A 12,957-nucleotide genomic window follows, 5' to 3' on the forward strand; every position below is an offset into this window, starting at 1 on the left:
ATTTTCCACATTTACTCGCACAATCCTCGCACTTGCATAATTCTCGCACCCCCACATTGCCCGACAAAAATAATTTTTTTTTCTTCTCGAGTAAGTATCGCACCCCTGAAAATTGCCGCAATAATGTCGTCTGCTCGTTCCAGCCACTGATGATGATAGCGTGCGCCGTCTGGCGCCATCTTCTAAGCAAAGAGCGTACTATTATTGCACCGCGATTCAATTCAAGCCAAGCCAAAGTGGCAAGTGCGTGTCGCGGCATGATTTGTATGTTGTATCTGCAATCTTGTTACCTTATGGGGCAATACTGTAGCTACACGGCTGCTTTCAAGTTGAAAGTGATAGATCATGCACTAAACAATGGCAACAGGGCTTCCGGTAGGCCCCTCGAAGTCTACGAGTTTTGTGTTCGCTACTGGTGACGGCAGCCGAAAGGCACCAAGACGCGTTGTGCCTGCCGTGTGCCTAAAACTGGGATTGATGGTAAACTTCTATTCTTCAGAAGGCAACTGCAGACGATTCTATTTAATAGCCATCATCCCAATACTGATGTCCTTCGCTTACCTTTTGCTGACTGCTGTTGCACGGCGAACGCTACTGCTACGCCCACAACGCTCACAAGCTTTGCGTACAGTATTCTAATTCTCGACTATTTGATTGCGCCTTCTGTGTCTCAAATAAATCTTGCCTTGCGTTGAACCTGTGCTTTTATTGCAGAGGTGAGTCTTAATTAGTACTTCTCAAACCTTGTTGTTAGTTGCTTGCGTGAGAATCCCGACTTGCAACCACTTCGTTTTCTTTTTCGCTCTATACCTTTTCATGGAAAGTTTTCCCAGCGTAATTCTCGCACCCATCAACTTTGCATTGGTGTTCCGCCAAAAAAAACTGCGAGGACTACGTGAGTAATTCCGGTAGTCAAACCTTCACAAAGGCTCACCACTTCAAAGTCCCGACTACAGCATAGCATAACTTAAGTCGCCAAAGTCCCGAGTATTCACACTACAGCCGAAACGCAATGTTTTTCATAGGCTAAACTAGCGCGAAACGTGTCGAGCATACAGTCTGTGTCTGAGAACTCACGCATGCAATGCAGTGTGCTTACAAGCCCTCAAATTTCCAAAAATTAACAAACACTCACATTGCCAACAAAATAAACATGAAAAAAACTACGAAAATAAAACATCCTTGCGGAAATTTGCCGATTCAGACCGTCTAGACTATGCGCATTATAAAAAAAATTTTGCGCAGAACAGTATTGATTGTTCATTTCACGGGAACGCACTCCATATCCAATGACATTGCAATCGAATCGCGAACCACCATATGAGTATTACAGGTGCCACCCATGCCTACTTTCATTCCAAGTAGAGCCACCACAAAGAGTTACACTGATTCTGTACAAAATCGCAACTGATAGCCCGCGACCACCACTGAAAAGCAACTAACGCTTATTAGGCCTAGCCACGGCCCACTGTGCACCTTAATGCCACTAATTTATTAATTTTTTCAAAGTCTAAATTAGCACTGAAAAATTTCGTAACTCTTCTAATCATAATTTCTTGACATCTTTTGGAAAAATACAACAAACCCTTTTAGTAATTGTAAAGCTAGCTTTCCTGCTATGCAGTTTGCCCTACTAATGGTGGCTAGTCCCTTTTTGCATAGAGAGTGTTCAAGCGCAGTTTACTTGCACTAAGACTTGGAAAATGCAGGTTTAGCTATCTTGACATTACTGCGAATAATAGACGAGTACCAGCGTGTTTAACTAGGACCTGGTCTCTATTTGAAGTAGGACAGGTGCCGCCATTAGCAGGGCAAACATGCAGTGCCGAGAAGCACACTTGCAAATTGTAAAAGGAGTCCATTGTAAAACTTTTATAATATGCAGAGAAAAATTAATAGCGTTACAGCACTCACCAATGTTTCAGCATCTAAGTTAAAAACAAAATGATTATAGATTCATTAGTTATAAAGTACACTGGAATGACTGGCAGCAACTGCACTAAAAATGGAAACTGAGAAAACGAAGCTCCAAGTTTTATTTCATGAAAGACGTCAATTTTTAACTTTAAGCACCTAAAACCAACCTATGATGTAGTCCTTAGCATTTTCTTTTTATTTTAATTCAGTTTTTCACTTCTTTGGAGCAGTTTTGTGCACTTTGGTTGATTTTTGATGCGCCATGCATCCTTTTTAGCAGCCCACTGCAAGGAGCACGATCCTGGAGAGTGCTCAAGTCATGGTGTAATTTTTTGTAGTGCTTAGAACGACAAACGGCACTTGCGACAGCACTCTCAATGCTTAGAAGAGAGGCAAACTGGAGTGATCAAATCACACCGATGAAACACTCAATGGCATTCCAGGTTCTGCCCTGCTGGCATCTTTAAAGAAGTTCTCTTGCAGAAATGTGCTTGCATATAGGCAGGAAGCTGCAGCTTGTGTGCAGGCTCTGGCTCCCCACAGGTTGCCGCAGCATTAAACTTGCACCATGAATTCACACCAGTAGGGCAGTACTCATGGTGTGGTTCCAGTAGATGTGACTTGATGAGAAGTGCCTTTTACATGGCAGGCACAACATTGGGATTGCTTTTCACGGCCCATCCATAATAGTTAATTAGCTTTTTAAATTAAGCCATGAGAGAGACGGCCTCTTCCACTCATGTTGTGCTCTCAGTCCTTGCTTTTGTTTTTTTCAACTGGGTTTTGTAAAGTGATGCCCATTATTTTTTTTAGATTGTTTACACTTTCTTGCTTTTGTATGAAGTGTATGGGTATGAAGTCATACACCTTATTTTCACTGAACGCAGTATAGGTGCGGCTATCACCGTTGCAAAGTATATACCACATTTACTCACACAATCCTCGCACTTTTTTTTTTTTTGGCGGAAAACCAATGCAAAGTTGGGGGGTGCGAGAATTACGCGGGGAAAACTTTCCACGAAAACGTACAGTGCGAAAAAGAAATCGAAGTGGTCGCAAGTCGGGATTCTCACGCAAGCAACTAACAGCAAGCTTTGAGAAGTACTAACTAAGACTCACCTCAGCAATAAAAGCACAGGTTCAACACAAGGCAAGATTTATTTGAAACACAAAAAGTGCAAGCAAATAGTCGAGAATTAGAATACCATACGCAAAGCTTGCGGGTGTTGCGGGCGTGGCAGTATCGTTCGCTGCTCAACAGGAGCCGTCAAAAGGTAAGCGTAGGGCGTCAGTATTGGGCTGATAACACTTTAACAAATCGTCCGCAGTTTCCTTCTGAAGAAATAAAGCTTACCATCAATCCCAGTTTTAGGCACACGGCAGGCCCAATGAATGCATCTTGGTGGCTTTCAGTTGCCATAACCAGTAGCGAACACAAAACTCGTATACTCCGAAAGGCCTACCGACAGCCCTGTTGCCGTTGTTTAGATAATGATCTATCACTTTCAACTTAAAAGCAGCCGTGTAGCGTCAGTATCGCCCCGTGACAAGATTACCAACACAACATGCACAACACGCCGCGATGCGCACTTGCCACTTTGACTTGGCTTGGATTAGAGTAAATCTCTATGCAATAATAGCACGCTTGATGCTTAAGAGATGGTGCCAGATGGCGCGCGCTATCAGCATCAGTGGCTAAAACGAGCAGACGACATTATTGCGGCAGTTTTCAAGGGTGCGATAATTACTCAAGAAAAAGAAATTGTATTTTTGTTGGGCGATGTAGGGAATGAGAGAATTATGAGAGTGCGAGGATTACACGAGTAAATACGGTAGTTTCAAAACGAACTTGGGCCCTGCCACACTCAAGGCAGAAAAATTCGAACAGCAGCTTATTTATCACCACTGATGCCTGGAGAACAATATCATCGTCTCTTTTGCGATCATTAAGAAAGTCAAATTTCCTTTTTTTGGCCAGGGTAGCAGACAATGCATTCAAAGCATCCACTCGCGTTTCTTCTCATGGCTCAATCTCTTCAGCCGAAAGTCGCTCTCGATTGCTCAACGCACGAACACCTACGGTTGCCATTGCCGCATTGCTGTAGCTCGCAGAAGCATCGTCAGCACTGCTCGTGAACAATGCATTCAAAGCATCCACACGTGTTCCTTCTCGTCGCGCAATCTCTTCAGCCGAAAGTCGCTGCTGCTTAGTCAAAGCACCAACATCTACGGTTGCCGATGCCGCATCACCGTAGCTCGCAGAAGCATCGTCACCACTGCTCGTGGACGCGTCAACACTACGTGCGGACCCGTAAACTCGGCACACAGACTCTCAAATACCACATGCGGAGGCGTTGACACTACACACGGGCCGTTGCAAGCATTTATTGCATCATCAATGCATCAAGCGCCGTCAATTCGGCCCGTGATCGGGTCGTAATCGGCGCATATGGATGCCCTGTCACAGTCACAAACGGGCGAGCTGTCCCCATCTGCCCCCTGTGCCGGCTTTTCCTGGTGGGTGAGGTCAGCGGCCTTTTGATACTCTGTCCAGTTTTCCCTTTTTATTCCATTGTGTTTGCCATTTCCCATACGCATGGACAATTCAGTACTTCGATCCTTTGGGGCTCATCGCAGAACACGCATGTCGTAGGCGGCAATCAACACAGCAATGAACAAAACACCCAGCAGCCATGAGCGGCTCCCCCTGTGTAAATGCGTGCGAAAGCGATTCAAATCTTAGACAGCCAATAGGACCTTGCCATGGGCCCCCACGTGACTATTGCAACCAATCACGATGCCACTTTTGCTATTTTTTGCTCGCTTATTCTGGTTTTAGTTTTCGTTGGAGAAATACGGCGCTTCAGGTATCTTCAGCTCCGATCTCTCCTCTTCACAAAGATACAAAGATGGCAGCACTTTCCTTGGAGGCTGCACCCCCTGAAAACAGTTTTTTTCACGGTTTTCGACAATAGCACAATGATAAAGTACCGTTTTCTGGATTACTGTCCCATTGTTTGTTATAATATTTCATCACGAGATAAAATAAGGTCCAAGGATTGCGAAAAAAATCAATCCAAAAATAGATCATTTTGACTAAATTTGTCATTCTAAATGCGGCGTCCCTTCTTAATAGAAGAGAAAACACAAAAAGAAACGATGGTGGCGACGCCACCTTGAGATTCCTGCACCAAACACCGTGACATAAAAAATTTTGAAACAATCTATGGGGTCCTATGTAGCTTCCAATTGATGAAAATGAAGTACATTGTAATCTGTGGGTGCTTCAGACTTAGCATACAAAGTTTCAGAAAATTTCATCAAGCAAGTTCACGAAAATACTAAAAATTGATTTTGCTATTTCTTAAGTCACGTATGGAGATTTTGGCACAACTTCAACCTTCACTTTCTCCGCTAATAATGAATTTATGATAGTGAAACATATGGCAATAAAGTTCTCAGAGTGCAGTTTGTCAATCAATAATAGCAAGTCTTTGTTCCTCTTTAGTGTCCTTTAAAGCCTTGTGTCTAGCATAAGGCTTGCAGCTGATTAATAATCTTTTATCAGTGGATACATATATAGTCTATCTCTATAATTCGAACTCGAAGGGGCCCGAAAATTCGTTCGAATTAAAAGAAGTTCAAATTAATGAAAGCTAAATGAATGGAGGGCTCTCCATACAGTGGCGCATGTGCATTGAGCTAACACGCGAGGGAGAAGTTTTAGAAGATTTACATTTATTCACAAATCACAGTACATCCGTCATTGCTTAAAGTAATCGGTGATGCACGTATGCACATGTTTGCCTAGCAGCGAGTCAATCAATTTCGCACACAGCTTACAAATCATTTTAACTTCGGCTTCAGCATTCTCCTGGGAAGAGAAGTTGCACGCAGTAATGTCCAGCGCCGACACTCTCTAAAGACGACGATAACAACGACTGCATAGCAGAGCCTCAGCATGGCCAGCCTGTGACGAGAAAGGAGGAGCGCCTCCACGCGGAGAGAAGCAGATCGGCATTTGAAAGAAAACCAACACTCCACGGCAGCTTTATTTATTTATTTATTTGCTCTCTTCGCACGTGTCGTTGAAAGGAGAAGGGTTACGTGGCAGGGATGGGAAAGAGGGAAGCCTGGCAGCGGCGCATGAGAAACCCCCCCCCCCCTTCCCCAAAGAAGCAGAGCAGTGGTCCTGCAAGGTGCAAGGGCTGCAGAAGATAGTACCTTTTACCTCTCCTTCAACCTCACAACCAACCCCGTGACAGCTTTCTTTTTTTTTCCCTCTCTACGCCGGCGAGGTTGGAAGGAGAAGGGTCTTTACGTGGCGGGGACGAAAAAGGGAGAAGCGTCACACAGGCGCGTCACAGATCGACATTTGAGAGAGAGGAAATATTCCACCACAGCCTTTTCTTTCTTTTTCCTTTCATTCGTGTGCAGCGGTGAGGTGTCGCAGTTGTCAGATGGGGGGGGGGGGGGGGTGCTCAGAGCATTTTTGGAGCGCAGTATGTTCGAATATACCGTCGCAAGTTCTCGCGCGTTCCAATTACTGGGCCTTTTCGCCCATTGGGATACACATAGCTTTGACTTGACCTTATCGTGAGTTCAAATTAACCGGAAGTTCAAATTAGGCGTGTTCGAATTAATGAGATTCAACTGTAGCTGTCAATAAGCTAGGAGGGCTACGGCATCCTTTACTTTCCTTGCCGTGTTACAACCAGCTCCATTCCTACTGTCACACCATTCTTGGCACAACTACTTTAAATGAATTACCACTTATAGCAGAGTGGTTTGGCATTGCATTTACTTGCTTATGAGAGTTTACTTACTTTTGACAAAGTTTTTAGTGAACAATGCCCTTTGATGCTAGGTAAACTTCAAGAAGCTTGTAAAAGGTTACAGACCCTCTAACCATTAATGATGTACTTATTAAATTTAGAAGGGGAAGAAAAAGTATAAAGAAACACAAGCCTTGCATGAGACCATAAGGCTTACCATGTGCCTTGACAATACGCTTCGGCTCTTCATGTACTTGAGGCAAAACTCGCAAAGGAAGAGCTTTGGAAGCCTAAACAAAATTTTAAAATAAAGTAAAAAGCATGATCACGTAAAACACAAAAAGCAAAACTAACAAATGATAACTTTCGTGATGGGTGTTTTCCCTACCTGGCATACTCCTGGGGGTAGGGCGACGAGTACCAAGTCTGTATTTCATACTGGCCGAACTCAATAGCCGCAGGGCACCTTGTCTGGTGGTCAGGTACAACTATGTCTTGACCCATTGCCTGTGCGACAGAGTGAACAATGAAATGCCATTTTCAGGCATGATGAAATACAGGCCAGTATGAATGTTGTATGAAAACAAAATTTCAAGGAAGCTAGTTCAAAAGTATTTGACTATGCAGTAATTAACTTGAAGCAGCCCCAAGGCAATGCAAACTATTATGCAAAGATGGAGCTAATGTGCAACAATACCAGGCATGAAAGTCGGTGCGTGGAAAGCTTTACAGCTTTCTAAAATGCATGTGTTCACTTTTTTTTTTTTTACAATACAGCAGCACTGACATTCCAAAGGCACATTTCCCCCTCCAAACTAGTTGGTTTCTTTTGCGAGCTGACCTAAATATATCCAGCATGTTCCAAGCATCTCACTTATTAGAAAGGTGTCAAGGTCCTTCAGGAGGGTTCACATAATGGTGACCGAGTGAATTATCACACTAAAGAGCCGACAGGAGATGGCTTCAAAATCGCACTATAAATTATCTCTCATATTAATTCATTTATTTCTATCATCTCAAAAACCTCATGTTCTTTAATTCCTCTAAAAAACTTTGCATGTGAAAACCCATTATTTGTTGAAATATTGCACGAATCTCTCGCATTGAAAATGCAGTCTGAATACATTTATTCATTTGGCAGAAATCAACTTAACATTTTTACATGACCTTTTTCTTTTTGAACAAAGCAATGGGATTTGCAAAACCTCATCCTTTTTGCCAGTTAGCAAAATACCTCCTTGAATCAAGTCAGTCATCCTAACCATTATATTACAGCTACACAGATTTTTACAGGTCAATTTTCACTATACAGAAGTTAATAAACAAGGCTTTTCAACAATACATGATTGCAAATAAGTTTTTTTTTTTATCGCCCACATTTGTAGTACTACTTTTGTGCACGGCATTTTCACCCTAGCCCAGTAGCTGCACTAGGGAGGAAAAAAAATGTTACAATTACCCAGTCAAGTTAGTTGATGGAGAGGTCTCTTTGCCTCTTTTAGTCTTGTCCCTCAGGACACCAATAAAGTTTTTTGTATGTATGTATGTATGTATGTATGTATGTATGTATGTATGTATGTATGTATGTATGTATGTATGAATTTATGTATGTATGGTGCGTACATGTGTCATAATTACCATAGACACTACAAAACTGTTTGGTCAGCCAACTGTGGTTCCAAAGATCAGAAGCAAAAAATCTCAAGCCCTGTTCTTCGCTTATCATCATTCCGCCTAATGCAGGTACAGTCGAATCCCGCTACAACGAAACTCACAGGGTACAGAAAATATTTCGTTGAAGCGAGAATTTTGTTGTAGTGAAATCGAAAAAATATAGCTGATCTGAGCTAGTAAAACAAAAAAATGCTTATTCTTAAAATTAAAAAAATGTCTGCTGCTTCTTATTCTTTCCCAGCAGTGTCACGAGACAATTCACAGTCATGCATAGCGAGGCCATAGTGAAAACCACGCTGAAACAACGCCTACAACCGCTTTCGAAAATGTCCCAAACAGTTGCATTAACACGTTAACACCAGCGGCTGTCCGGTATCAAAGTGTATCCGACAACGCTGAGATGGAGGCAGGTGACTTTCGCCTTATTCTATACCATTCTTATCATCCATCACTCGCGGCTGGCTGATTTGGTTGATAATACGAATGAACCTTCGCTATGATTTCGTACCACATTGGCCAAGCACGAATAAAATAAGCATTAAAATCGGAAAAGGCATCGCTCCGCGGTTGCACCCAGCAGCTGCGTGAAGGAAACCATCATGGAGGAAAAAAACTACTTAGGAGAGGCCCTGACGTCACTCGTTGTGAAGCAGTGGTGAAGCCGGAGTTCAGCCATATTGATTGGGCAAATTCTCCTCTCTTGTTTACATTCGAATGTAGAGCAGAAGGTGCAACTCTCTCCCCGGCTCGGAAAGCACGTGGGCTACGCAGCGCCCGTGTCGTGACAATCCGAAACTAATGGAACGGAGCTAAACACTCTGGACCAGCGCAACACCTTCAGTGAAATCATTTCATCCCGAGTATTAACCGCGAGTAACAGCTCGCCGATAACGAATCAAGTACAAGAGAATGTGCACTAGATGCACTGACAACGGTGGGTCTTTTCACGTCATTATTCAGCAACTGTACAAACAACACGATCGGTCGTGCGCCTTCTTCTACGGTTGCATTCTGCCACACGGACGACGCAGCGCCCGGCCACTATGCCCGTAGTCCATGTGAAAATCACCGGCATTAGCATTCTGCGACCGTGGTGACTTTGAGCACGGTGCAAGTGACACTTGATTGAACGCAGTTACCCTAACGTTGAGATTACAATGCAGGGGGCGAGTATAACAAGCGAACAGAAAAGGTATTTTAATACGCACATGCAAATTGTTATTGTACACATACCGAACACGAAACTACATATGTGCACATGGTCCTCATTTCTTTTTGCTGCTGGGCACAACAGTTTCGTCCGTTGTCACAAGCAGGAGCACTTCCCAACAGTCACCGACTTGCAAACCGTTCGTCGTCATTCCGCTTCGTCATGGTGCCTAAAGAAATTTTGCCGAGTTTCGTCCGTTGTCACAAGCAGGAGCACTTCCCAACAGTCACCAACTTGCAAACCGTTCGTCGTCATTCCGCTTCGTCATGGTGCCTAGAGAAATTTTGCTGAACACTTCAAGTGCTTCATCCGCATCATCCGCCGCACACCACATGGATATGTGCTCGTTCTATGCACTGTTTAGGCCCCGTGATGGATAAAAGGTTTCGTAAACGTTGCTAGAGTGCAGCAGCTGCGAGGAGCCCACTGCGTAACCAATAACGCGGCGCAGAGCACGAATATTGTCAGCCACGGCTCAGCACGAGACCTGCGGCGGCACACACACACTGCGGTCTAGCAGTGAGGGGCAGGGGGTGCGGCTGGCGGCGGCCGCCAGCCGCAGCCCCTCACTGCTAAACCAGCTACATTGCGCAACACGTAGCCATAGCAACGCCACCATTGTGCCCAGTGAATATGGCCGCCATGATGACTTCCTCCCCACTTTTCACGTAGCTCACTGGCTGGGCATGCCCTCTCCTATCTTTCCTTCCTCCGTGGAAACCATAGGGTTTCCTAAAATTAAGAAACTCAATGGTGGAAACCATGAACTGAGGGACTGCGCTTCAGCTTCGGATCATCTGCTGCTCAAAAGCAAGCCAGTGGCAGAAAGCTGGGCCTGCCTGGCAGGGCAGTCTCACTGCCATCGCTATCGAGCAATGGCGGCGCCCATGCTTGCTGAACAGCGGTGGTTTTTGGTGAAGCCAACGCGAGTTTTAGACCATCATCGTATTTTCAGGTTCTGAAAATGCATCAAAATGTTCAAGATATGGTTTCCTGTATAGCAATAAATATCTGAGCCTGGAATTGCGTCGTGAAATTTCGTTGAGGCGGGACGGCAGAAAAAAAGTGTTCGTTCTGGCAATAATATTTATGCATTGACTCCTATGGACTGCTGAAGGGGAACCGTGAATTTTTCGTTGTAGTGAAAATTACGTTGAAGCGGCGTTCGTTGTAGCAGGGGTTCGACTGTATCTCCAGCAAGTGGCACAGCAATCCTGCCTCAAATGTACCACATCCACTTCTGCGCTACACTTACGCTGCTGAGCTGACGCATTACATTTATCAGAATTTGAGAACTACCGTAAAAACCAGAATATAAGTACCGTATAGTGCGGAATATAGGTCGAGATTTTTTCCAAAAAATTTCGCTAAAAAGTCACCCCTCGACCTATATACCGGCCCTTGGCATAAACAAAGTGATCGTCTGGCAACAGGGAGTGTCGCATGTTTTTTGGGCATCAGCATCGACATCGCCTCCATGGGCCGACGCCTCTGCCGACGCCATTTTTCTTTTCTTGTTCATTTCGTGTTCGTAGAGAGTGGCGACTTTTACTCTGCGACCAGCTATGAATACCGGGACGCGGCGCCAGTTCACCGCCGCGTTTAAAAGAAAAGTTATAGAATTCGCGGAAGTGAATGGCAACATGGCGGCACAGCGGCAGTTTGGAGTGTCCGAGAAAAGCGTCAGATACTGGCGCAACCAAAAATCCAAACTGTCAGTGTGTAACGCGAGGAAGACGTCGTTTCGCGGTCGCCGAGCTGTGCACCCGGAACTCGAGGACAAAGTGGCGGATTTCGTCCGCGAGTACCGTGCCAAATCCCTTCCCGTGAATGCGGAGCTCATTCGCTCAAAAGCCGTCGAGCTCGCCCGTGAAGCCGGCCTGTCAAAGAAAGACTTCAAGGGATCCATTTATTGGGTCCGTCGCTTTATGCGACGCAAAGGATTTGCGCTTCGACGGCGCACGTCGATATGCCAGAAGCTGCCGGAGATGTACGAGGACAAATTGATAGAGTTTCAACTCTATGTGAACAACCTCCGGCGGCAGCATGGCTACATGCTAGGCCAGATCGGCAACGCCGACGAAACGCCGGTGTGGTTTGACATGCCGTCGTCCACGACTGTTTGTGAACGCGGGGCAAAAGAGGTGAGGCTTTTGTCGACCGGTAGCGAGCATTCGCGCTTCACCGTTATGCTTTGCTGCACGGCCGACGGCAGAAAGTTGCCCCCCTTCATAATCTTCAAGCGGAAGACGATGCCGAAGGAGGCCTTCCCGCGGGATGTCGTCGTCCGCGTCAACGAGAAGGGGTATATGGACGAGGCCCTAATGCGCGAATGGATCCGCACAGTGTGGAACCGGCGGCCCGGAGCCCTCCTGCAGCGCCGGAACATGCTCGTGTTGGATGCATTTCGCGGGCATTTGACAGCATCGGTGAAGGAGAGCCTTCGCGACGGAAGGACGGATCTTGTCGTCATTCCGGGAGGAATGACATCAACACTTCAACCGTTGGACGTCGTCCTCAATAAACCTTTTAAAGACCGTGTGCGTGCGCTGTACACCGAATGGATGGCTGGCGACAACCCGCGGACCCCGACAGGCCGGCTGCGCAGGCCACCTCTCGCGACAGTTTGTGGTTGGGTCTCCGAGGCATGGAGGTCTCTGCCTGAAGAGATGGTGGTGCGCGCATTCAAGAAGTGCTGCATCAGCAACGCTCTCGACGGCACCGAGGACGACATGCTGTGGGAGGCGGCTAGTGACAAGCAGTCGTCGTCGTCGGAGAGCTCCGACAGCTCGGAGGACTGTGAGGACTGACTAAAGTGAAGCAGTGAACGATTCCGCGTTTTTCTTTTTTTTTTTTGCTGGTCAAGGTAAGGGGGTCGACCTATATTCCGCCTCGACCTATATTCCGCATTATACGGTAGATTTTTTTTTAACGCGATTACCAGTTGACCTTTATCTTGTATACAGGCCACAGGCAGAAAAAAAATGTGGAAGTCTCGCAACGATGGGCAGCTAAAGTCAAAAGCCATCATGGGCATCAGCAGTGGCGCCGTTCGGCAAGGCTAGGCAAGGCCTACACTGTACTAGCAACGCCATTTTGCTTCAGTTATCTTTGTCAGTCTGGTGATTGTTTTTTTCTATTTCCTTCAGAAATGAGCGGTAGTCAACGGCAGTTTACGATAGGCTTTATGAAAAAAGTTATGGGGTAAGCTGAAGCGCACAACAACCTGGGGGCACAACGGGAATTGGGTGCATTGGAGAAAAAAGTCCAATACTGGAGGAGCCAAAAGCAGCGCATCATATCCTGCAGCTACCAAAATAAATTTAGTTTCATGGACGGACTGCAGAGTAACCCGAACTAGAAACGCTACTCGCCGAATTC

General features: G+C 45.6%; 1 protein-coding gene across 3 annotated transcripts in view; it reads right to left on the minus strand.

Moving 5' to 3' along the window:
* Positions 1–12,957, minus strand: part of LOC119161486 (uncharacterized) — a 195,545-nt gene that overhangs the window by 78,313 nt on the left and 104,275 nt on the right. For all 3 annotated transcript variants that reach the window (XM_075879190.1, XM_075879191.1, XM_075879192.1), the window contains 2 exons: positions 7,081–7,199; positions 6,910–6,982 (listed from right to left, as the gene is read on the minus strand). In XM_075879190.1, coding sequence (XP_075735305.1) covers positions 6,910–6,982; positions 7,081–7,199 — 192 coding nt within the window. The remainder of the gene's footprint in view (positions 1–6,909; positions 6,983–7,080; positions 7,200–12,957) is intronic.

The sequence above is a fragment of the Rhipicephalus microplus genome, chromosome X (genome assembly GCF_043290135.1).
Source record: "Rhipicephalus microplus isolate Deutch F79 chromosome X, USDA_Rmic, whole genome shotgun sequence".
NCBI classification, from domain to species: Eukaryota; Metazoa; Arthropoda; class Arachnida; order Ixodida; family Ixodidae; genus Rhipicephalus; species Rhipicephalus microplus.